Source organism: Parathielavia appendiculata, assembly GCF_033297405.1.
Source record: "Parathielavia appendiculata strain CBS 731.68 unplaced genomic scaffold N657scaffold_8, whole genome shotgun sequence".
NCBI classification, from domain to species: Eukaryota; Fungi; Ascomycota; class Sordariomycetes; order Sordariales; family Chaetomiaceae; genus Parathielavia; species Parathielavia appendiculata.
In genome coordinates, this window is record NW_026944227.1 from 996197 (window position 1) to 1021108 (window position 24912).

At 55.4% G+C, this 24912-nt stretch overlaps 9 protein-coding genes across 9 annotated transcripts; 7 read left to right on the plus strand and 2 right to left on the minus strand.

Annotated features, from left to right (window-relative positions):
* Positions 1-25: 25 nt before the first annotated feature.
* N657DRAFT_483262 (uncharacterized protein) lies at positions 26-1682 on the minus strand. Its single transcript, XM_062787585.1, has 5 exons — positions 1532-1682; positions 1371-1470; positions 1160-1306; positions 264-1100; positions 26-213 (listed from the first exon to the last, which is right to left on the minus strand). Exons 1-4 carry the CDS (start codon positions 1548-1550, stop codon positions 332-334), a joined length of 1035 nt encoding a protein of 344 aa, XP_062646650.1. The 5' UTR covers positions 1551-1682; the 3' UTR covers positions 26-213; positions 264-331.
* Positions 1683-1881: 199 nt separating this feature from the next.
* Positions 1882-4082, plus strand: N657DRAFT_664693 (uncharacterized protein; the record flags this gene model as incomplete). Its single annotated transcript, XM_062795251.1, has 5 exons — positions 1882-1959; positions 2341-2737; positions 2812-3119; positions 3184-3317; positions 3404-4082. 5 exons carry the CDS (start codon positions 1882-1884, stop codon positions 4080-4082), a joined length of 1596 nt encoding a protein of 531 aa, XP_062646651.1.
* Positions 4083-5470: 1388 nt separating this feature from the next.
* N657DRAFT_483318 (aldehyde dehydrogenase) lies at positions 5471-7261 on the plus strand. The gene is made up of 3 exons (XM_062787586.1): positions 5471-5670; positions 5717-6116; positions 6166-7261. Exons 1-3 carry the CDS (start codon positions 5606-5608, stop codon positions 7117-7119), a joined length of 1419 nt encoding a protein of 472 aa, XP_062646652.1. The 5' UTR covers positions 5471-5605; the 3' UTR covers positions 7120-7261.
* Positions 7262-10940: 3679 nt separating this feature from the next.
* Positions 10941-11742, plus strand: N657DRAFT_483413 (uncharacterized protein). The gene has a single exon (XM_062787587.1). It carries the CDS (start codon positions 10989-10991, stop codon positions 11502-11504), a length of 516 nt encoding a protein of 171 aa, XP_062646653.1. The 5' UTR covers positions 10941-10988; the 3' UTR covers positions 11505-11742.
* Positions 11743-11979: 237 nt separating this feature from the next.
* Positions 11980-12582, plus strand: N657DRAFT_681834 (uncharacterized protein; the record flags this gene model as incomplete). Its single annotated transcript, XM_062796431.1, has 1 exon — positions 11980-12582. The coding sequence occupies one exon, from the start codon at positions 11980-11982 to the stop codon at positions 12580-12582; it is 603 nt and encodes a 200-aa protein (XP_062646654.1).
* A 56-nt stretch (positions 12583-12638) lies between these two features.
* Positions 12639-13542, plus strand: N657DRAFT_483464 (uncharacterized protein). Its single transcript, XM_062787588.1, has one exon. It carries the CDS (start codon positions 12810-12812, stop codon positions 13392-13394), a length of 585 nt encoding a protein of 194 aa, XP_062646655.1. The 5' UTR covers positions 12639-12809; the 3' UTR covers positions 13395-13542.
* A 2031-nt stretch (positions 13543-15573) lies between these two features.
* On the minus strand, positions 15574-16654 carry N657DRAFT_483533 (uncharacterized protein). Its single transcript, XM_062787590.1, has 2 exons — positions 15818-16654; positions 15574-15673 (listed from the first exon to the last, which is right to left on the minus strand). Exon 1 carries the CDS (start codon positions 16455-16457, stop codon positions 15951-15953), a length of 507 nt encoding a protein of 168 aa, XP_062646656.1. The 5' UTR covers positions 16458-16654; the 3' UTR covers positions 15574-15673; positions 15818-15950.
* On the plus strand, positions 16570-18051 carry N657DRAFT_483488 (uncharacterized protein). Its single transcript, XM_062787589.1, has 2 exons — positions 16570-16577; positions 16748-18051. The coding sequence occupies exon 2, from the start codon at positions 16852-16854 to the stop codon at positions 17896-17898; it is 1047 nt and encodes a 348-aa protein (XP_062646657.1). The 5' UTR covers positions 16570-16577; positions 16748-16851; the 3' UTR covers positions 17899-18051.
* Positions 18052-19837: 1786 nt separating this feature from the next.
* N657DRAFT_646647 (uncharacterized protein) lies at positions 19838-20594 on the plus strand. Its single transcript, XM_062793159.1, has 2 exons — positions 19838-20046; positions 20111-20594. The coding sequence occupies exons 1-2, from the start codon at positions 19983-19985 to the stop codon at positions 20338-20340; spliced, it is 294 nt and encodes a 97-aa protein (XP_062646658.1). The 5' UTR covers positions 19838-19982; the 3' UTR covers positions 20341-20594.
* The last annotated feature ends 4318 nt before the right edge of the window (positions 20595-24912 follow it).

A 24912-nucleotide genomic window follows, 5' to 3' on the forward strand; every position in this document is an offset into this window, starting at 1 on the left:
TCGCCGCGTCTCAGCATTCTAATCCAGGCTTAGTTTCTGCATCTGCTCCCGTCCCCCCAAAATATCACCGTCCCAGCCCACCAACCGTACAAGCAAGACCTGTCCCTCTTCCACAAGGACCACAACCTCGTTACCCACACAAATCAAGTACTTCTTTGTGAGATTCGGCTGAAGTCGCTCATCCAAACAAACGACTGTCCATCGCCTCACGGCCTCAGGAAGTGAATACCTTACAGGCGTGTCATGCAAAGACACTAACAGACGAGCAGATACCCCAGCCAAGGAACGTCTTCGCAAGCCACCCATTCACGTATATCCACGGCACCTACGCTCAGACCGGCGCCTGCCTCTCTGTTCCCTTCATGTTCACAAGGACATGGTGATACCCATTCCTCTCCCAGAACGGCTCCCCCGTCCTCCCCTTCTCACACATAGACAAGAAACCAAACGGATCCACCAGCGTCATGACCTTATTCCGCTTATCCCCCCAGCCTGGGCCGTCCAGCTCCGTCTCCCCGTCCTGCGCCAGGTACTGCCGGTAGCTCTGCGGCAAGTATATGCGCGGATGGCGCGCGTTCCACATGAGGACGTTGATCAGCATGGGCGTGGCCTCAAACACCCAAAAGAACCACTCGTACCGGATCACGGGGCTGAGGTTGCGCCAGGCCTCAGCAGCACCACCACCCGCTGCGATGGGGGCGGCAAAGTGCTCCACCGCACGGTATACGGTCCGTGCGAGGATGAGCGCCATGCTCACGTATAGCGACACCAGCACGGCGCGAACGCGGCGGTGGCGGTGTCCCACGCCGGCCCCGGCACACCGGACGTGGAACAGCCCCGCGAGCGAGTAGAACAGCAGGATGACGGCCAGCTGGAGGGCTAGCGAGGCGCGAAGCAGGTTGCTGCCCAGCGCGTAGTGCTTGGCGTCCGGGGTGCGGCTGGTCGTCAGATAGGCGACGCCCAAGGCGTTGAGGACTTCGACCATGGCTGAGAGCGAGCCGAGGGTGGTGAGCACGCGGCCCGGGTGGATGGGCGAGAAGTAGGGGACATAGTAGAGCGTGCGGCCCAGGATGTGGTAGTTTGCGAGTTCGAGAATCGGGCTGTATGCCAGCCGTCTCGTTAGCTGAGTGATGGTAAGCACAGAAAGGGAGAGGCATACGGGGCCATATACACCATGAGGGTGCTGGCGAGATAGACGTTGACATTGCCGTAGTTGAAAGCGCCGACTTCGCGGAGGGCAAAACCCGCAGTGAAAAGGGCATTGCAGAACGGTAGGTAGGCGGTTACCCAGAAGCAGCGGTAGTGGCTGGGAGAGTGTCAGCTTAATACTTCCCCAAACAAAGCCCCTTCCTCCGACCTCCCGCACTTACAAACACTGCCAAAGATGGAACACCGCTGAAATCCCAAACAGGACGGCGAACGGGATCGGGGCGACGTTGGTCGGAGCATAGAACCACACACTCCCTGGCACTGTGTCTGAGGTTTAGAGGCAAGGGCATCAGGGCAATCGTAGGGTTGTCGAAGCACCTACCGGGCGTGCCGTCGGCCATGTTCGAAAACTTCTGGTAGCGGCAGTTGCTGCCAGGCTTTCACACAAATACCTAGCACTGTGTGGGCGGAGTAGTAACGGATGGAATCAATGACTCAGCTTCACGATGGGTACATTTGGATTTCAATGTCATCGACAGTGGGCAAGGACCGTGGTATATATAGAGGGATTGAAATCCTGCCATGGCCCCGTTCTAACACAAGGCCTCCGTGAGCGCCTTGCTTGAAAACTTCCGTATCCGGCAATTCAAGGTACAAGTACAAGTAAAGCCCATCGATAGGGGAGCCACCACTCGTGCCAATCGTATTGTAATCCTCACAGTGGTCACTACAATGTCCTTGGACTGCTGCATGGCAGTCTCAGCAGTGGACGGGAATTCCACCCAGCCCCAATGCATGATGGCCGTGTTGGTTCGTCTGATTGTCAAGGGCGCAAACCCGACTCGGAGCTGTCCCAAATGTCATAGGTGCAATTGGACCCCTTCGTCATGAAACACCAGCCAATGGCGAAGCGACCTGCAGAGTTACTTCCAAATTGGGGTATTACCGTGGCCAAGGCTCTCTGACGGCGCGAAGGATTTCTCCCCGTCACCGCCACAGGGCTGGCTCTGGGGCAGACTTTCCTCGCTTCCCACCTCACTTTTTCACCACCGCAAGTACAGGAGTTGCACTGTTCTTTAAAGGCGCAGGAGCCTATCACTAACGGCGCAAGATACCAAGAAGGAAAATATTCGGCAATGTCTAGCCCATCCCCGCCCGACTCCGCCCACGAGACTGTTTGAAATCGTGGAGGTCGCCGAACGACTGCAGTGTTGGGAGTGTCGTCGACGCCGTCTGGTCTGCGATAGCACGCAACCTGTATGCACCAAATGCCAAGCGGCCCGCATCGTGTGTCCCGGATATGCAGACAAAAAGCCGTTGACATGGCTTGCCCCTGGCCAGGTCATGTCACGCACACGGCGGAAGAAGAACCTAAAGGCTCCCAGCTCAAAGACTTTTGCACAAAAGGCGTGTAACTCGAATGACATCAAGAGTCAAGCCGGGCCCTCGGCGACAGCTGGTGGCTTGAGAGGAGCCTCCATAGCACGGAGTGAGAGCCAAGTGAACTCGGACTCGCAGGATATTGAAGTCGGACGCCCTGTCGAACTTCGGCCTGAGATTGTTGACGTCTTCGAGGCCATTCTGTACTGTGGGTCTATCCTTTCACCCCGGCCCCCATAACCTGTCGACCTGGATGCTTATCCAGTCTCGTCTCTGGACCAGACAACGGCCACATCTACCCTGAGCTAGCTAAATGCCAACTGGCCCCTACTGGCTTTATATTTCCGATGCCCCCCCCAACAGGCCTTCCCGCGGCCATCGTCCACACCCTAGTCTCAATAGTTATCAGCGACCGAATCATCCAGGTGGCAGATGACCCTACATCCGGTCAGCTCGTCAAACCAATGTGGAGTCGTCTCTACAGTCATCGCGATATCGCGATACGGGAGATCGCCAAGCTCGTTGGCAATGAGACCACTCGGAAGAGCATTGTGACCGTTGTGTCCGTCTACACCCTCTTCTTTGCCATGGTAAGATCCTCATACTCATCCAGTTCCTGCGTGCCACTAACCAGCACTGCTCCGGTGTCAACAGCTTCAACAATCCTTCACGCCCTGCTGGCGGACCCACATCGACGCCTACCTGAGCCTAATCAACGTCTGGGGGCCTTTCGCGGACGTCATGCGCGACATACCTGGCATGAAGCTCGGCATGATGGCACTGTTCATGTACGTACCTGTACCCTACTTCCCCTTCCTTTCACCATCGCCTCCCACAGCTCGTTAACATCTCTCGCCCTTCCCAAACCCCTCAGAACCAGCGTCCTAGCCAACACCACCAGCCCGCGCAACGACCAACTCCACCTCACCTCCTTCCCGGAAACCCTCCGCATCGCCGAAACCTACTACACCGAAGTCTACTACCCCTCCATCAGCTGCCCGATCCCGCTCTTCACCGTCATCATTCGAATCAACGACTTACGAACCCGCCATCCAACGCCCTCTCCCGAAACAACCCTCGCCGCAACCCAGCTCCTCGCCCGCATCGAGTCCTTCTCCCCCGAGACCTTCACCGCGGCCAAAAAAACCTTCCAGCCCGAATGGCGCCTCCTCAGTGGCATGTATCACGCGGCCGTCGCCCTCTACGCCATCCTCTCCCTAGAGTCCTCCGGTGCCCTGCCGTCCTCGTCGACCGAGCTGGACCTCGCGCGGGCGCGGCACGCGCGCCGGCTGTTTGCACTGCTGGATGAGGCCGTCACCGTACCCGCGGCGTGCCGGCGCATGGCGTGGCCGCTCATTGTCGCCGGCGTCGAGGCCGCGAGGGCGGGCCGCGAGGTTCAACGGTGGGTTGGCGAGAGGCTGGCGGAGCTGAGCCGGTACCATGGGTCCGCTACGCCGCGGGTGGCGAAGATGGTGTTGGAGGGGTTTTGGGCGACGGGCGATGAGCGGACGTGGGATCAGTGTTTTGCCGAGCCGGTTTGTTTGGTCTGTTAGATTGCCTACCTAGGTATATATCTACCCATCTCCTGGACTTAAGGGAGTGGGGCTTAGGGTTTTCGCTCTGGTCTTTTTGCTTGTTGGCATTTTGCTCTAGGCTTCAGGTGAAGGCAAATTGGTATTGGCCCTGCTATATGTTGAGTTGTTCGGTCTCGGCCATGGCGCCGCTCCGGTCGGTCCAATGTCCGGAGACCCGATGACAAGGTGGGTCTCCGAAGCCGACGTTGCAGGGGCATTACAGCCACCCTTCGAAATCCATTTCTCCACGCCCCCAACGGCCTCGCTACACATTACCCCGAGATCCTAACCTTGCCCCATTTTGTGCAAAGGCTCTGACAGCTCCCGTCTCTTCTGTGGTTGAAGAAGTCTCCAGTCCACCCGTCACTGCCAATGAGACTCCAGTTTTCCGAAACTCCATGTAGCTCTTCCATGACCGGGAGTACAGAGCCGCGTGATTATTGTTGAAGGGAGGGTGCAGTCGGTGGCTTCAAGTCTGGGACTCCCGGATGGGTGCGGGGTCTCTTCAACCATCGAACCATCTGAACAATGCTACGAAACAGTGCACATGATACCTTGAAGGTACCTTACTTGCCTACACGTAGAAAATGCACAAACATGGGCTTGATCCGTTGACTGCTACAGTAGTCCCAACCACTGTCCAATTGACTGTGCGTCAATCATGTCACAGCACGGAGATCGCTTCAACTCGGCTTAGCTTGGTGCGCCGGGTGGGCCCGCATGTTGTGGATGCCGAAGCACAATGCGGGGAAGATGCGGGGACTAATCACTCGCAATGGAAAATTAGACGGGGATGAAACCATGGCACAACAGACAACCATTGTTGGAGACGCCTCACGTACTGAACCAAGCAGCAGTGCCATGGACATAGGAAACAAAACAATGGCTCCTCTGTGAACTTGTCGCAGAGGCAGAAAGGGTCAGGGTATGTCGAGGAATCACCCCCAGGGATCGGCTCGATGGCTGCAAGGACACGGCCCGGTGCGCGGTAGAACCTTTGGCAATCGTAGGTAAGGTACCTTAGCTGCTCACTCACGCCCGGGCGGCATCAAGTTGCCAGGCTCGCCAGGGCTCGCCAGGCCCAGGCGCAGGCCTGTGGTCGGGTGCGATGGCTTCTGCCGTCGACTCACACCTGCAATACAGTACTTCCAATTCGCCCCTCGATCGCTCGGCCATCGTCACACCCGATGAGAATGGACCCGAACAACCCCGCTTCATGTTCCGTATCCATTCACCTCTTCCACGCTCCACTCGGCCGTTGCTGGGAGCCAGCGGAGTGGAGAGATAGAGCTGCGTAGTCGCCCGTCCCATCTTTGCCACACAGCCGTTTGTCTCATCGGCTTCTTGGCACCTCGGTGATCGTCGCATTTATATACTCCGGGCGGGACCCCCGTCTCATCTGGCCCAGCATTTCCGTCTGTGTCCCACTGACTTGATCTCCTGCCACCTTCATCAACCCAGCTGGCTCTAGATCATCCCGGCTGTTCTCATCCACCACCGCCATGTCTAACCTTTCCGTCGAACTCAAGACGCCGATTACCGGCCCCTACACTCAACCCACAGGACTGTGAGTCGTTTTCAGCCCGCTGAAATTCCAAGGCTAATGCACCCAGCTTTATCAATAATGAGTTCGTCGAGGGCGTTGAGAAGAAGACGTTCGAGGTCATCAACCCCTCCACAGAGGAAGTTATCTGCTCGGTGCACGAGGCCACCGAGAAGGATGTCGACATTGCCGTTGCCGCGGCCCGGAAGGCCTTTGACGGCGTCTGGCGCCGGACCACACCCCAGAAGCGCGGCATCCTGCTGCTGAAGCTGGCCGACCTGTGCGAGAAGAACCTGGACCTCCTGGCTGCCGTGGAGTCGCTCGACAATGGCAAATCCATCACTATGGCCCGCGGCGATGTCGGCGCCGTCGTTGGCTGCATCCGGTACTACGGTGGCTGGGCCGACAAGGTCGAGGGCAAGACGATTGATGTTAACCCGGACATGTTTCACTACACAAGGCGGGAGCCGGTATGCATGCTACAGACGTGGGTAGATGGCATGGGGCTAACTGGAATAGATTGGCGTCTGCGGTCAGATCATTCCCTGGAACTTCCCGCTGCTCATGCTTGCATGGAAGATTGGCCCCGCCCTGGCCACCGGGAACACCGTTGTTCTGAAGACTGCCGAGCAGACACCACTCTCAGGCCTCGTCTTCGCCCAGCTAGTAAAGGAGGCGGGCTTCCCTCCGGGGGTCCTCAACATCATTTCTGGCTTCGGCAAGACGGCCGGCGCAGCGCTCGCGTCGCATATGGACGTCGACAAGATCGCTTTTACCGGCTCGACCCCGGTTGGGCGGACTATCATGAAGGCTGCCGCCTCGTCCAACCTGAAGAAGGTAACGCTCGAGCTGGGCGGCAAGTCGCCCAACATTGTCTTCAACGACGCCGACATCGAGGAGGCAATCAGCTGGGTCAACTACGGCATCTATTACAACCACGGCCAGTGCTGCTGCGCCGGGTCGCGCATATACGTCCAGGAGGGCATTTACGACAAGTTCGTCGCGGCCTTCAAGAAGCGCGCCGAGGAGAACAAGGTCGGCGATCCCTTCCACCCGGAGACCTTCCAGGGGCCGCAGGTCAGTCAGCTGCAATTCGACCGCATCATGGGGTATATTGAGTCAGGCAAGAAGGACGGCGCCACCGTGGTGACGGGCGGCGAACGCCTCGGTGACAAGGGCTACTTTATTCAGCCCACCATTTTCGCCGACGTTAGGCAGGACATGAAGATCATGCAAGAGGAGATCTTCGGCCCCGTCTGCGCCATTGCCAAGTTCAAGGACGAGGAGGAGGTCATCCACCTCGGCAATGACACCGAGTACGGCCTGGCCGCGTCAGTCCACACAAAAGACCTCAATACTGCCATCCGCGTGGCCAACAAGATCAGGGCCGGTACCGTTTGGGTCAACTGTAAGTCCAACAAAGACGCCAATCCGAAAACACCGTCCCTACCACACCTGTCTCGCGCACACTAAACAACAACATGCCCCCAAATTCTCTTTGGGACTGATACTAACCACCCTCATAGGTCACAACATGCTCTCACACCAGGTCCCGTTCGGCGGGTTCAAGGCTTCTGGCCTCGGTCGCGAGCTTGGCGAGGAGGCGCTCGCAAACTACACCGAGCACAAGAGTGTCGCCATCAACATGCAGGGCAAGCTTTTCTAAATATCCTGAGAGCTATTTTAAAAAGGATGGTGGGTTATTTTGGAGTTGGAATTTGCTTGAAGTCGGGACTGGCTTGGAGAAGCGGTCAATATCAGGTGGCGGCCTGACGCTTCTCTCCCTGGTGCAGACTGCCCGGCAACGGCATGGATGTTTCTTCACGGCTGAAACTGTGACGAGTAATGGATGTATGTGTCAGATACTGGCAATGCGGATTTGCTTTGAGTTTGCATCGCTGATGGTCGGCTGTTGCTGTGGTCACAAGAAGTCTCCATAAGGAGTTTGCTCTGAAAGATGGCAACAAGTTGTTCGGGCGGGAAGCCATGAATGCCCAAGTGACGGATTGGGTTTTTCCAAGAGTGTCGTCCTCAATTTGACTCGCCCAAGGAATAACGCAGCATCGGGCTGTCTGTGACGTGTACCACAGTCAGCTTTGTCTCCTTCCAACCAATGGGATCCTCCATGCTGGTCTTTTCCACCTGGGTGGGAGCGCCGGATGTAAGACGCCGGTCTCCGATACGGAAACGACTCATCGTCTGCAAGGCGGAGCTTTCTGGAATTGTCGCAGCTGCGCATGAACAGAGAATGGGCTACTTAAGGTCATGGCACCCCCTGAAAACCAATGAACCTGCATGGGCAGCCACTTCACGTGTTGCTCTGCGCTTTTCCGACACTCTTCCCAGAGCTGCCATAGTCGACGCTGTTCCCTCAGCACCAACCTTGCGACGTTACAGATCGAGAAGTCTCGTCTCCTTTCGGTACCGGCGCCCCGGGGAAATAGTCCTCAGGCACCGTCAGGCGACTCCGATGACACGGACACAAGCGGCAGTGGGCGGATGAACCGGAATTAGGCGCCGCCAGAGGCTGCAGGCGGCAATAAGGACAACATGCCGACAATCCGCTGGGCAACCACCCTGATGAAATGGTGGCCTACGATATCCCTTGGTACCGCCCACTAGCACCGTACGAATGCGGCATCTCGGCGTCTCCCAAATACCCGGAGCCATACGGTAGCTGCTGCCATATTGGTCAAGCAACACGGAGTCAGGAGACTCTCATTACGCGTACACTCACCGAGAGAAACTCCCCCAATCGCTACGGACCACTTCCGGTAGCCCTTAGGTGGTGACACTGTATCGAAACTCCAACAGAGCACCAGCCCACAAGCAAACAACGCCCACCCTCTACGGCAAGGGAGACATAATTCGAACATGTGGTGGGAATCCCTGAGGTCAAGGCAGGCTATTGCCAGCACCGTGGAGCAAGGTGAACTATCGGTAACCGTTTCCTACTCCCGTTATTCCCGCAAACAACCACGGTCGGATGGCACCAAACATAGTGCGAGAGCAACAGTCCATAGATCCCCGAACCACGCAGGACATGAACGGCAGGGTTTCCCATCTACCGAGAATTTATCTGCCTTGGGGGCCTACACCGGTATAAAACGGAGGTATCGAACCGGGGAACGAGGGTTGGATGTTTCCGCTGAGAACGGCCTTTGTTCACATAATCGGCGAGAAGCAGAGACGTATCCGGGAGCCCTGTAGCTGCCTTGTTGAATGCTGCTCCTCCACCAGGAATCAAGAGGGTCCCATGGAACGGCAACAAACGGAAGGTCATGGGGAAGAGGGATCAACGACATATGGGGGAGGAAGCGGGCCGGTTGGTGCTTGTTGGTGTCGTCTCACCGAGGTTGAGTCAAGGGGGCGAGTTATGTCACGTCGCCTACAGACAGCGGGGAGGTGCCCGGATCTTTAAAGGCGCCACTACCGAGCGGGGAAGTGCATGGTCATGCTGCCTGGCATGAGCAGAGCCGAGTCCGTATCATGTTGGGCGTGACAGAGCATGGCAGTCCTAGGGCACGTCCAAACTGCAACGGAGAGCTGTATGCCCATGAGTAGTTTTGGCTTGGTTTTTGCTCCTCAGGCCGGCCGTCGACCCACGACAAGGCCTTGACTCAGGTATCACTCGTGGCTCAGGGCCACGGACACAAGATATGCCAAGGCAAGTGAGAGGGATGAACGGTTGCCTTACCGGCTGACCGTATCCTCCGCAGAAGCGTGGGGCGCGCTTCAAACCACCCGCAACTCGGGTGGATCAGGGGTTTGGATGACGCACCCAACTCGGCTCATGTGGCTCAGCAGGCTCTCCTCGCACTCCCCTGAAGTTACCTCGTTGTCGGACGCTGGCCGGCGATGAGTTACGCACAGCAGACCGGAGCTTGATCAACCGACATGTCGACACGGAAGGTGGTGACTCGGTAGCGCTATCACGGTGTTCCAGACAAGGCCGAGGCGATCCGTACGACTCGCTCGTTGGCGTTGGCCGAAAGGACTGGTTATCCGGGCATCAGCACAGCTGGCGCCGTGCCAATAGATGACGAGGGTCGCGACGATCGGCCACGAGGTTCGGGTTGCACAAGGCTTTGTTACCTTACAGTGCCCGTTTCTCCGAGCCGGCACCAACTTGAGCAACAGGTCCCAGTCCGTCGGTTGGTGGCATTGATCCATCCACGCCCACCCTTTTGTCCTCCATCCGTCCGTTCTGCCTTGCGGAATGGAAGAGAAACCAAGGAAGGAAGTGGAAGCCAGTTGCCTGACAAGCGCCAGTCAGGTTAAGTGCCATACGGTTACGGCCAAGCACAATACGCCTGATGATGGAGTGCGACGATCCGAGGGAGGTTGGAAGCGTAACGGGGGAGCGGCCCGACAAGGAGGAGCCGCTGCTCGCAGGTCAAAGGTTTCGATTCCACCTGGAGAGCCGCCGGACCGAAGGCCGAGGATGGGTACGCAAGTCTTGAGTGAGGCCGCGGCTGTGCACACTCAACTTTGACGGCGGGTGTCACGGGCCACTGAGGCATTCCGGTGGTAAACAAAGGTCGAGTTGTCGAACAATGGAACGATCTGTATTGTGAAAAAATCGACGTCAACTGCGGCTGAGGACAAGGACCGAAGGCGCATCGGGGGGGAGAAACCGAGGAGGCCGCCTTTCTTTCATATCATTCCCTGCTGAGCTGAGCGCCAGTCTCGGTAATCCTGCAATCTGCGCGGGGACGGCACAGCAGTTCTCCACGCATTTTTCTCTGGCATATAGGATGGTATCCCACCGACAATCACTGACAAAAGCCACTGTCGTCTGTGCCGCAGCCTTGTGAATTCAGGAGGGTAAGATCCAAGAAATTGAGGTGGTTTCCGACCAGCCGTGGCTGAGGCTGCGCATTCGAGGCTGATCAAAGCCTTACGAGTCGCATGGGCTCGATGTAACCCTCGATCCTTCTGGGCGGCGGCGGCACAATTGAGGTAACTAATTGTACCCGTTGACGTGTGATGCCCGAATTTCTGCGCGGCAGTAAGGGAAGTCCTTCGTCATGAATGCCGCGGCGTGACTCTCGATATTGTGTACATGACCTCGTCGACATCGGAGAACAAAGAAAAGCGCCTGGTCGGATGGCCCAAGACTTCAACATCGAGCGCATGCCAGCCACATGGGGGAGAGAAAAAGGAACCTTGTAGTGGGGCCCCTGCCAGTGCTGTGGAGCCCTGTTGTAACCCTAACCCGTGTTTCTTTATGGGAACATTATTGGCTCCCAGCAAAGCGCACGGGGCAGGCCTCCCTCACAACTTCTTTTGAACTCAGACTGGGGAGTTTGAACCCGGCCGCAGCCGGCGACTGCTGACGAATGGGCGAGGCAGCGCCTAAACAACAAGCGCACAACCCGCCATCGACCGTCGACCAGACTTTGCCTGTTACACCAAGTCCTACTGCCGGCAGCTTTGCATCACCCCCGGAAGACAGCCCGCGTTCGTTTGGAGACTTTGCCGTCTGCTGCCCACAGCTACCCGGCGGCTCATTTCTTCGCTTGGCTGCGCCGCTGGTCCGGCCACAGGTGTTTCCCGCGGCCTCCCAGACGACATCTATTGTGGAAACGCCCCAGTGTTCGCTACCCACGAGACGTGTGATTGGCATTGGGCAACAGCCCGATATGGCATTCTCCACAACTATCTTGACTATTTTTGCCTTGACACCGCAGGCAGCGACTTACCGGATGTCGTGGGTGGGGACAAAGTTGTGGCAGTCTCCCGGAAGCCGGGACGCTAAAGGGTGGTGTAGGTGTAGTAGCGGCCGCTCGAGGTCGGCCGAGCTAGGACTAAGGTGTCCCATGACTAACCCGGTTCTGTTGACGTCTTCAATCTGAAAAACGTCGATTGAACCTGGTGTGGCCATGCCGGTATGCCTCACGCCGGGGGTTGTCCCCTGGTCTCGCCATCTCGACGGGGTTCTCTACGTACTTTGCCTCAGATGAGAAGTCTCGTACGGACGTCGGTCCTCGGCCCCTGGCTTAGATCAAGCCTCTCCCGGCAGCCCTTGTTTCTACTTTCGATGTGTTACTGGTTACCTCCCCACAAACAGCAGGATTGCTTGCATGAGGTACGGACTTGGATGTTTTCCTATAGGTCCCTCTGATCAGCCTTACCGGGCTTCCTACAACACTCTCTCCCCTACTTAAGATTCTCGGGTCCCTCTCCCGTCTCCTTCAGCCGCACTCTTCATTCTTCAGCTTTCACACAAACACCTTCCTGATCTCGAGACATCATCCAGCCATCGTCAGCATCCATTGCACCAACAAGATCACCGTCACAGCACAAACAAGGATTCGGATAGGCCTTCACATGCCCGGTAATAACCGCCGAGTCTACTTCGAGGACGAAATTCGGGAACCTGAGATCCACGTGGGGCGCATCAGGGGCCACAGCCGCCGTCGAAGCCGGAGCGCAGACCGAGTCCACAGCATCGTCGACGACATAGCCAACCTCGACCTCAACAACATGCCGGGCCGTGAGAGCGTCGTCAGCCGCGAGCTGTACGACGAGCTCCAGCGGCAGAACCAGTACCTCCGCATCGAGCTGCGCGAGCTGCAGAACGTCCAGCCTTGGGTCCAGCAACTCGAGCGAGAGAAGGCGGAGCTGGTCCGCGAGAACCGTGAGCTGCGCCGGTCCGCCGACTACACGTCAGATAATGAGGCCCGCAAGGACTCGAAACTGAGCCGTCTGCGCAAGAAGTACGCCAAGCTCGAGGCCGAGGTCAGCGAGCTCAGAGACAAGCTGGCCGAGTGGAAGACAAAAGCCACCGAGTGGCGGACCAAGTACGAGGACATTAAGCGCCGCGAGGAAGATGCCCAGCGCCGCTTGGCCATCTACCGCGAGAGCATCAGCCTCGTGGAGCAGGAGAACGCCGCCCTCAAGCGCAGCCTTGAACGCCGTCGGTACTATTAGATGGCAACAAATGCGCCGTCACATCCAGATTGCCTTTCACGAAGTTGCTTGTCTCCAACCCGTCTATCTCTCTCGGGCGTCACTAGGAACGTGATTGTCCATCACGGGAACAACATCTTTGGTCTTTCTCTGATGGGATGAAATGAAGACTTTCACCGCTGTCACCGTCCCGGCCCAGAAACCACCAGTGTTCTAACGCCATCAAAGCACAGCTCCTAGCTCTGGTCATGCAGTGCCGCATACGGTGCATCATATTCCCACCTACCTATGGATTGATGAAGAGCAGGGCACACGCGGCGAGACGTCGGCCTCTTCGCCAAGACGAAAGGCAGAAAAGCAGAAAAACGACGTTGCTTTCCTTTCACTGTACCATACAATCAACAAAAACGACACGGAAACAGGAAACGGGACATGGGACATGGCGTTTTAATCATCACTCCCACAAGACTGAGCTGGTTGGGATTTCTATTCTCCCTGGGCAAGTTTCGCCGCACAGGTTACAGTACTGGCATTGGGATTTGGAATGGGTGTGTACATTTCTGTGGGTTGGGGTTTGTTTTGCATCTCTCAGCTTGGCTTTGGATTACAGCACCGGCGAATGCTTGGGATATCTGGAATTTGGCGATACCGTTGGGATTTTGGGAATGCCTTTGGGGAATTCATTACGTTGGGACATACTTCGGTACTTCAGGGCGTCATCACTGAAACCACCCTGGGAAGGGAGGCAGCTCGCTCAAGAGGCGCAACGCGGGCAACCTCACGAGCAACTGGGGGGTGTTGGGCCCCACTACAAAAGGAAACATACAAAATAAACATTGAGATAGAGTCTGGCTCCCGTAACAGCTGGCTACCTTTCGATCATGCAAACAACTCAATTCTGTGACGTCGATGTTTTCTGTCGTGCACACTCGCCAGTCCAGACCCCAAACCGACAAGCTTGTGTGACAACCATGGGTTGCGTTTTCGGTCAAGGTGCGCAAGTCGTATGGTTCGCTTGGCTGCTCTGTGTTACTCAACATGCACCATACCTCACAGCCATGCCTCCTGTTGCTTTGCCCATCATGATTGTCTCCCATGCATGCATGCCATCTGCTGCCAGCTTGCATGTCTATGGAGTGTATGTAAGGACGACACGAAGGCCGGGGCCACTGCTTCCTCTCGTATCAAAGACCAGGAATGCAAAGGTAAAAAAGGGAACTACTGGCAACCAAGCAGCACAGCACGACGACACGACACAGTACATGAGAGGTTGACTGCTATGGGGTGGAGTAAGTGGCAAATAGGGAGGCAGGAATATAGCACCCGGTCTGCCTTGATTCCATGGGGGGAGATAGCGTGTTGTCCGTGTATGTGATTGTGTAAGTGCATGTGTAATGGCCGTTGTTCCTCCACCGAGGCAGAGGATGACGAAGCAGGCGGATTCTTTCTCAAGCCGTTGATGTCTTCCCCAAAACTCGTCGTCGTTCGCCGATGTGCCGCAGATGTCAAGAATTGTCATTTTGGGAAGTACGGTGAATACGTCGATCCTAGGCACGGGTTGGCGCCCTTGTCTACCTACGTTCCTTGGCAGGGTCCAGCCGGTGAGGTGAGCGGGATTGATCGGTTTGTTTGATGCCTGTTCTTAGCTGCAAGTTGAACTGAAGATCAAAGCTGAGCGACAGCTGCAGCGAACTTGTTCCAGGCTGGAGCGGCTGGTTTGGGTAATCGGTTGCCTTGCTCGTGGGGGCTTCAAAGTCGCCGATCCGACCAAACACGAATGTCGGTAACGAGTGCCTCTGGTTTCCACGATCCTCGCGACTTGACCGATTCTCCGGGCTCCAGCCGTCCGAAATATTTCTTAGTCTACTGTGGTGCACGACATGGCGCCGTATCCTGTGTCGGCTGTGACCGGCACTGCTCATGGACGGTATGACAACCGAGGACAAAGGCTTCTTGGCGACAAAAGAGGTCGGGGGGCTCGCTTGATAAGCGACTGCGTACGGAAAGCGGCGGCGGCGCCATGAACCCTTCTTTTGGAAACATCAGTGTGGTGATATTTCTCAATGGGGATGAAGTGGTTCGCGAACTGAATCCGCCTCTGCGCATTTTCTGGACGGGAGCTTGGCGACCGCGACGGAGTTCCCTCCGCCAAGCTCCGTTGCCGTGTGCCAAGACAACCGTTTGTCACCTTCTCATTCTTCATTGCCCCTCCCCCGCAGTTAACATTATGTCCCAATGTTGTTTACGGAATATTTTGGCCGAGCAACCGGAGGTCTGCCGTTTCGTGATCGGGCCTCGATTCCATCGTTCATCTCCTTATCAGACATTGCCATTGCCCAATAACGCGAAGGGAATAAGTTTGTGTGGGGATTGACACACTGCTGTGTTACGCTACGGAAAACTTGCTTGCTGGTCATGGAGTCTAAGGTACCTTACCCCTCCAAGGAACCGCTGCTCATTCGAGCCAAAATTTGAGGCAGAGAGCCTCCATGCGAGCAGAGTGCTTGCAGCTGCCCCGCCGTCTCGAAAACTGATGCCTGTGTTCCCCGCAACTTCAGTCGCTTGTTGGTGCGAAACAGGCCGGCCGCTTTCGACTTGGTCGGCTTAGTTCTTTGCGTATTCCATTGGCCGGTTTCATGACTCAACCGGCCGGAGCGCCCTTCTGTCACTGGACCAAGGGAGGCATTGTGGGAACTCCCGGCTGCACCCCACCGGCCCGGTGGTGCAGCATGCTTCTCGGCGAGGCGCTCCATCTCTTGTTCGTCCACAGTGGAGATCATGTCATAGCCTGGTATGGCAGGGCTGGATCGGCCCGCAGGTGTTCATCCCACTCAATTTTCCCTGTTCGGATCAAGACAACGTTCAAGAAAGCCTCAGCTCATCCACTCATCAGTCTCTAGGTAACAAGCATGACTTGCATGCATATCCAGTTGATTATCTGATCTAGAAAAGGCGCTCGCAAGGCAGCGGGCGGTTCCTGATCGATTTCACTTGCCGTGAAGTCCCAGAAGCTGCCAGAACGTTTGTAGCTTGCATGCTTCCCAACGCGCGGTGACATGGGGATGTCAAAAGGCGCATGGTCTCTGCAACACCACTAAGGTCTCTCGGGTGACTGAGACAATAATGTCATCATCAAGCAGAGCGGCGAAGGAGCAGGAAGGCTTGCAACAGCATGCACAGAGAGTGCTCCTCAGGTCTTCGGTCCTTGCCTGATGAGGCACTCAAGGGACCATCAAGCCCAGGGGTATGTACGTACCTGCCGAGTGGTTGCCAAGTCCGCTGATGCATGAGTGGAGGTGACTCACCTTGAGCGGCCGAGCAGCAATCCCCGGCCCGCAAGCGCCAGGTGAGCAAATCCGGCCACGTTGATTCGAGCAGGGGGGCACGTCTCAGATCCCTTTGACACCTTTGTTATGGTCCAAATTCAGGAGCGAGCATACTGGCAGCAACGTGGGCTGTGTTGAAGCCTTTCGCCGACTTGTTGTGTCAGCGGGGAATGACGACAGTGCCGTTGCGCACCCTTTGAGCTGAGGTGCCGCCGACACCGCAACGGTACAGTTTTCAGAGCAACCCGGCAAAATTTTTCGATGGGAGGCATCCGGACTGAATCTTGGCAGCCCGGCGCAGCCCAGTGCCACACCCCTCACCCCACCCTCTGGCTTCCCACAAGGCATTCCGAGGTGTCTCTCAGAAACTCCCCGTCGACGCGTCGCAGAGATCCAGCTTCCCGGTGTGCCTCGCCGGCCGGGGTGCCTGGAGCATGACCCGTTTGCTTTCCGGCACACCCCTCCGCTCCTTCCTGTCTCTCTGCCTTGCCCAGGTGTGCATTGTCGCGAAGGCAGCAGCCGCATCCTCCCTCCAAGTCCTACCTGCCTTAAATTGGGAATCTGATTCATTCAATCTACAGTATCCTTCTTTCTGCCTCTTTATAAGGTAGCCTTCATTCCACTCTTTCCGGATTTATAGCATTCCAGTTGTCAATTGCAACACCAGTCCATATCCCTATTTCCCTTGAGGTGTGGTAATACCAAGCCTGTTTCTTTATATGATTGACGCCCAACCCGAAACGACCCAGCATTCCTCGCAGCCCCTGTCGCTGCAGCCCAATTTTAACCCTGGCAAGCGCGCACACAAGCTGTTTTTCTCTCACTTATAAACCCTCTTTAACAGTCGGGCACCAGTGCAGCTCGCTCCCACACCTTCGGTCAAATCAGCACAACACACATCTTTTTCCTGCTGCTTTAGCCTACTTCTCGCCGTAGCCTCGCGCATTATCAGCGCTCTGCCGACATGAGCAGAAGCGTCAAATTCCGGCGGCCGTCGCCCAACGGCCACTACAACGACCACCAGCGGAGTGATTCTGGCTTTAGCGACTGCGAAAGCCGCACTTCGAACCCCGACCACGACTACGTGATCCCCGGCTTTGAGGATCACGGCCTCTACAGCATCCGCCAAGCCCTCGAGACCACGCGACAGGAGAGCGAAAGATGGCGGGCCAAGGCCGAAGAGCTCGAGGAGAAGCTCAAGGAGATGAAGGAACTTCGCAACGAGCTTGAACAGACGAAAGCCCACATGGCGGGGTTGGCAAACGAGAATCAAGTACTGGCGCACGAAAACAACTCGCTCACCAAGGCCAACAAGGACTTCGTCGAGCAGAACGCCCAACTGCAGGAGACCATCAAGGAGCTCAAGAAGGCCAACCGGAAGAGCAGCGGCACCTCGTCGCCGCCCTCGGCATCTAGTGCCGCCGCGTCCGAATCATCAGACGAAAAGAAGGTGCGCCGGAGCTCAAGCCGGCGACCCAAGGAATCGAGGGCCGAAAAAGACAAGGAACGCGAACGGGAAAAGGAACGCGACAAGGAGCGTGAGGTGCGCGAACGCGAGCGCGAGCGGCGCAAGGAGAAGGAGAGAGAGAAGGAACGAGCCCTTCAGGTTCAGGATGAGACAGAGCGCCTGCGCAAGCGCTTCGACACAACACGCGGGGACGAGAGCGACGCCAAGAGCAGCAGCACATCAGTCAGGAGCCAACGCGGGCGGCGCGACAGCTACATCGAGCCGCTCGGTCACGCCACGCCCCGTCCAGCAGCGCCCGTGCCTCCGTCGCCATCGCGGACGTACTCGTCGTACCCGACCACCACCGCACCGGCCTACTCAACAGCGCCCGCATACTCGAGCATCCGCGAGCCCTTTGGTACCGCAACAGCAGCGCGGTCGCTCCACCCGACAGTCTACGTCTCGGCGGATGAATACAGTGGTTACGGAGGAGCAGTCGACAATGATGACCCCTCTTATCACACACATCCGCATTCGCGATCTACACGGCATCCGAGGTCATAACCCCGCGACTTGAGCACGCGACAAGATGCGACGGCAACGCATCCTGTTCGGGTTCGTCCCAGCCTTGCATTCTTCATTCCAAGCCGCCGATTGGCGGTACCTGCACCCCAGACATGCAGCCCTGCGATGCGGAGTTTTGAGCTTCAAGATCGGGCCAATTCCTGTTTGCTTCCACCAGGTCGGGCCGCGATTTCTTTGAAAAACTTTCTCTGCGCCCATCGGTGCCCAACGGAGCCCCACCTTCCTCCCAACGTCGCATTTGCGCGCGACCAATTTCCCGGACGACCTCCTCGTTCCGTTTCAAAATGGCCAGCCAGGGGTGTCCGCTTAGTTTCTGCGCCGCGTTCAGCTCCGCCTCAGCCACTGTCAATCCCTGGACCGAAAGCCTTGCACATCTGGCTGGGCTGAAGCGGTCCTTTTCCTGGCATCGTCATTCCTGCCCCACGCGGACGGAAGTTGGTCCGGTGGATCGTATCACATGGCTTCGGCCCGGGACTACCCCACTCGCTCCACGGGTTCCACCACGTTATTCTTGTTTCAGTTCCTGGGAAAAGCTTGTTTATCACCTCAGTTGTTTCTCTTGTTGGAATCCGTTCCTTTCCTTGGCTATGGCTGCTTTTCTTCCCGATATACCCCCTTTTTTGTTGTTGTTATGTATCACATCACACATTACGTTTTGGCATGTATTTCTCTCCTCTGACAGGCGAGAACAATCGAGTTTGTGACGAGACGGGATGGAACAATGGTTAAACATTTCGGGGTCTGGGCTTGGGATGAATCATCATCACCGACACTGTTTGAGCTATGGGGAGAATACTTGGGTTGCATATAGAGCTTAGATAGACTTGGTATGTCCCCACGGCAACGGCTTGTTTTTCATGTACGACATTTCACATGTTGTTTCCGCTTTGTATCTTGCCGTTGGTTGTATGGGATGGATTGGGGGTTCGATGAGAGGAAATAGATAGGAGCCTCGCAGGAGTTGAATTGATGTACTATGGAGTATGGAGAAAACCTCGTCCGAGAACGGCAGTGGTGATCATGTGCCAGCCTGAGTGCTATGGAAACTCTTCTCGCCATGGTTGAGGGTTGCGCCCGCCTGCATCGAGCTGCTTCGGGCAGTGTGAGTGTTAGCTGCAAACCTCTTCCCGTCCCTCTTCCCCAACTCGAATGAAGCTTCATGCATTGCAATGAGCGATGCAACCCCCGCACCTTGGCTCTGTTTGAGGTAGGTTGGTCATTGAGCAACATCGTGGTCCTGCTTAATCTCAACTTCAGACCAAAGGCAAGAGATTCATGTTCTACAAATAAAATAGCTTACAGTTTCCCTATGAGAGTAACTATATGTAGCCTGCGTATACATCTGTTAGATGAACTAATGTAGCATTGTGTAGCATCATAGGTATTGCTTATATCCCATGTTCTGACACCGATGATCAGGCACGCAGGAGTTTAAAGTTTCGGTGGCCGGGGAGGAGGACTGGTGTTTGACGCACACAGTAAGTGCTCTAGAAGCATACCAACGTCTCCACACACGGACTTGACGACCTTTCAACCGACTTTTAGGTCACCTGTGCGATGAACCGGTGAGCCCAGCCACGCGGTCCGGCTTCGAGATGCCGCCACCGTGCTCTGCCCAGCAAGATGGGCTCGATTGACGCCGTCCTCGGCTGACTCCATGATTGGTCCTGCTGAGCAACCACGCCAAACCGCCATCTTCCAGATGTAGACGTTCAGCGGTTCGTCCGCCTCATTACGTATGTCTGGTCTTGTAAGTCTATAGGTATTGGTCCAGACTCTTCCGCTGTTCACTCCTGCAGTTGCATCGCATGCCGATAAATAATTTTGAGTTAATGTTGTGCGACACCTTCTTTTAAAGAGAGACGGGCCGTCCTTCCAAGCAATGATTCGTCTCTAAATCAGTAGCTACGATGGTGATATTCATTAGTATTGCTGATTAGTCAACCCCCAGGAGCTTTTCTCTATATAAAGGCTCTCAATTCCAGAGGCCAGACTCTTGACTCGAGCACCAGCTCGAATCTCACCCACTATTCTCTGATCAGCCACATCTGACTACATTCACAATGGTCCGCACACTTGCTGCCTTCGTTGCGTTACTCTCTGTAGCCGCAGCTGCGGTTGCAAGCAGTAAGACACTCCTCGCTCCTTCGTTGCCTAATTTGGTACTTTGCCGACTGATTTTACGGCATAGACGGTGACGACAACAGCGGACAACCTGATATCTTCGCCCGCCAAAGTATACCCGCTCCATCTGGGTGCAAGTGGTTTGGCACTGCACCATGGTGTGATGGTGATTGCGAAGCGCCATACACTTACAGTTGCTATCGCCATAAGTGCGGCGATGGAGCTTGTTGTGTTCTTTCGGGTTGGAAAAGACTGTGCTGCAGACCCGAGGCTGTATCTGGAGCTGGCTGTTTCTGAGTCCCTAGCCCCAGTGAACAACGGGGCTCATCTCAAATGGTGCGCCGGATGTATCATGGATGACTATTCTCATATCCATTTGATATCCCCGTCACAACCAGAGCAAGACACGTCCTGCAGATTCAGACACTTCACATTGAATCACCGCTACCTGTACCGTAGCTGTAACCGGTTGGATCAATGAATACAGGAGCCTCCACGTTCTGGCTTGCCTGGCGGGTGATCAGTCCACCTTGCTCTTGAAGAGTCAGAAGAGTTCCATTTTCAGAAAGCGGAACATGGGTTCCTTGTCGGCGCGTGCCAGAGCAACGTGATCGAGGAACAAAGTGTGTGATATGAACCGGACCTCGGCCGTCACTATCTGTTCACCCTTGTCAAGGAGTTCTTCCAAAGTCTAAGCTCTGGCTTCTTTGGCCTACGGAGCAGGCCTGCGTGCGTGGCAAGCGCCGCATCCGTGTCTTTCCCTCCACGTCGGTTACCGGAGGGGCTGAAGTTCTTGGCGCGATATCTTAGGTGCCGCCTATTCTAGAAGAGAGGCAACAGGCAACTTGATAACATGAACCCCAAAAAGGAAACCGGTGAAAGCGGCAGAGACAACACCGATGGACTCTCAACGCAAACTTTGCATTAACCTCCTTTACTTCTCTACAAGAACTCTGATGCTCATGACGATATTCAGATGCGTTCCTCTAGCGTCTTTCAGCGCCTTCCACAACCGCGGCACCGGCCCAAATCTCGAAGCCTTACGCATGGATGATGTCGTCGGTCGCGGCGTCCAGGTCGAGCAACTTCTTGTATATATCCACCAACTCGACTGCATGTACAGCATGCTGCGCTCGTTGAGGGCGCTTTGCGCCGGTAGATGAAAACGTTTACGGTTTAGGTCGCTGGACAGGATCTTGGCCCGGAGGCATCTCGGATGAAGGACCTGCTTCAACCGTTTCAAAAGTTGCTATGATAGAAACGGTAGTATTGGGCTGCGCTCCCGTTTAAAGTGAAATTACCTCCAGATTGAAATTCGCTCGCCTGGTCCAGTTGCGAACCAAGACACAAGGTGGTTCTGCACAAACACTAATCACATCCATGGCAGGGGCATAGAGTTTGCACAAATGGCGTCAAGGCCTCGTATCCGTTGCTGGGATGTTTCTCTCTCGAATCCAGTTACCAATTCATTCCATTTATGTCAGAATCGAGCACTTGGTGGTTCAGCCATGAAAATTGCGACTGATTCCCCTCCCTCCTGGCGCGCTCAACCGTTCATTCTGTGTGCTCTCCATGTCACGAGCTACGACCTAAGGTAGGTATTTAGGTAATTACCCAGAGACTACGTGCATGGAGGGAATAGTCAGCACAGGGACGAGGGATTCGATGATGGCATTCCTCAGGCTGGCAGCTATTATTGTGAGGGCCATGTTTGTCACTTTCAAACCTTGGCTTGGAGAAGCCACTTGTAAACCAGCCACACCAAAATTTGCATTAGTATTCATGATCGTCAAGTTCAAGGTACGTATAAGGAAAGGGATCTCGCTAGTGAATCGAGATTAGAAAACCACTGCTGAGACAACCCACCACCATCAGTGATCTCTCCCTACTCGAGAGAGTGCCATAATCGAAAGCCAGCGAGCTGACAGTGCAGCCGCCTGCGTCCTCTGAAGCGTAGAGTACGTTGGTCCGATCAAGAGCTGTCATCCCAAGCCAGGCGCTCGACTGCATGAATCCCATGATTCCAGTGGCAGAACAAGCTGGACGAGCGCATCACAGCAAGGACCGCACTTAGAAAAACAAATACGTATGGCTGCTTACATTAACGTATATTTACTTTGATTTAACTTCTGTAGTTAGAGAGAAACTAGTTTGTTTTATCTGTATCTGTTTAGATTGATGATCATTGACCCCATAATTGTCATAATTTTGTTTCGCATATAACCCTAGCCTACCTCCCATGGGCGCAAAGTCTTGAGCACATTAGACGATGGGAAATTCCAGGATGATTTGCTCCGACAAGACAGATTCTTTGATGTAAAACAACATGGCGGTTATGGCCACGGCATTGAGCTAGAGTCTCGGCTTCGGGATGGCACGGATAACTATGCCGCCGCCCCGGTCGAACCTCGAGAGACGGGATTGGGCTCCTGATGAATGTTAATGGCGGGTGAGCGCGGACCACACCTCCCGATCTTACATGCCGCCGTCTGCAACCGCCATATGATACCACACTAGCCAAGCCACCTCTTGCTGGGTGCCTGCCGCTGCTGGTTTTCAGGGTCACCCCTATTCTTCCTCACTCCCCCCTTGCTCTTACAGACGCAGACGACTGCGTTGACGGTCATAGTACGTTGGCTTCTCCGCACACCGGCTCCGCACTTCTTCTGTCGCCGACCACAGAAAGACAGGGAGGCTGGCAAGCAGTTGCCTGTTCAACGTCGGTGTTTATTCATTCTGTCTCCCTAGTCCCCACGTCTGCTCGAAAAGGTATTTTTTTCCCTGCAGCTCTTGTATAGGTCCGTCCTAGATTGAACGGCCATGAGGCATCGAGCCTTCCGTTCTCTTCACTAAAGTTACATCGCTACACTCGTTACTGGCGCGTCGTGCAAGCCATTGTCCTGTGCGCCTGCGAGGTCTAGGACCCCAGGTATCTCGGGACACTCAATTCAAGTACACGGAAATCCGTACGTCAGTGTAGCGCAGTCACACATCGATAGTTTGGGCCGCTCTGAATCTGGCCTGATCGTGATCACAAAACCGGTTTTGCGTTTCCTGATTTGGCAACACCGGGCGGTTGCCGACTCCGGCCCCACTCTTGTTTCGGCTCACGGCCCCACACTGCCCGACAACCACCGAAATGCCAGGTTTCCTCGGAGGCAGGCCCGGTTGCGTAGAGAGTGCCAGCATAAACTAGGTCATGTTAATTGAGGGCTAACATGTGACCCGTGCTCGCCGGCAGGCGATGCCTTGAGGAATTCGTCGATGCCAAGTCGCCACATACGAACTGGCATAACGTCTTTGGCAACCAACTCTCCTGCTGTCGGGCTTGCTGAGGTGTGCTGGCAAGCTAGGAAAAGGTTTTGATGCTCGTGAAGGACTATGAACTGGGCATCCAAGGGTTCAATGGGGGAGTTAGGCCGAAGACAAGCAAATCACCCATTATGAGTTCGAAGCACGATGCTTGAAATGCTTGATACTTCTCATTATCGCTGAGAGAATGAAGCCAACTTGAACTCGCCATCGACTAGATCCCAACCCTAAATCCCACCACCCACCTAGTGAGGCCAACAGGGCTGAGTACCTTACGTAGAAACCTCCTTCTATTTCGAGCCGGCTAACCCACACTCCTGCAGCCCACAGAGTTGGCGCGAGTTGACGAGTTTGAGCTGGGAGGACTGTCGAATGTTAGGCCATAATTGAACTCAGATACAGAGAAGGTCAGACTCCGGTATCGACTTCGGCGGGCTGGCGACGGCACTGGACAACACCTCTGAGTCAGCAGCTGAAGTAGGCGGGACCGTAACGGCTCAGGGTTGAGTGTCTACCGTTATCGGAGACCGGGGGCTTAACCTACCTGTCATGCGAGAATTGCGTGCCGATGCCATACAGCTTCTGGGTCTTGGCCTCGCTCCTCTGCTCGGCATTCCCGCCGACAGTATTGCCGTTAGGGACAGCTCTGGAACAGGAAACGCTCTGGATCGGCGAGCCGCTCCTTGCGCGGGTGCTCCAGTTGTCGGGATTCCTTCTGTTCGAGGCTTAGAGAGAGAGAGCTTCATGTGTCGAGCATGTGATCTACCCTGTGCGTCCACTGTGGCATGGGAAGCATTGGAAAAATTAAATGCATACCGCTTCCTCGACGTCTGACGGGAGAAGCGAGCTCCTTCATAAGGGCAAGGACAGTGTGGTCGAAGAAAATAACATCAAGGTAACGTATGGAAAATCAAGGGGAAGGGGAAGATGATAGGACTGTTACCTCAGCGAGAGGCGTAAGACAGAAAAGAGATGTTACATACCTTGTGGACATGATGGAGGCACAATATTCACTATGGTTGTAGACAAGTACCGTGTATAAGACGGCCGAGGACTTGAAGAATACGTGACATCGAAGAGGGGCAAGAAGAGCGATGCTCAAACCAGAGCAAAAGGGGTAGATGCGATTGCTTTATAGCAAAGAACCTCGCGTTAGCCGTTGCACACCTCGATTCGAGGAGGAGCGGAAGACTGAAGTCCGTCGCATCAACTGTGGCAAGGTGCCTGCGCCGTCGATGCTGATACTCTCGCTGACATACGTTGACGGTATTTCCCAGTTCACCATGCCCGGTCTACAATTAGATATGTACCAGGACATGGAGGATGGCACCGAAACTCCGGTTGACCCAGCATAATCTTGTCCAGGTACAATGCTCGATGTCAGTCGGTAACTGGGGCGTATCCGCGGATTGGAGACAACCTCGCTACAGGATGGTGCAGTTGTGGTGTCCCAGTGAAACCGTTACCACTGCTCCACCTATCGTCCTGGCATGTGGCTCCGAGATCGCCGACACTGCATATCTGTGGCTTCTTGCATGCAAAGGGCTTGTGGCCTAT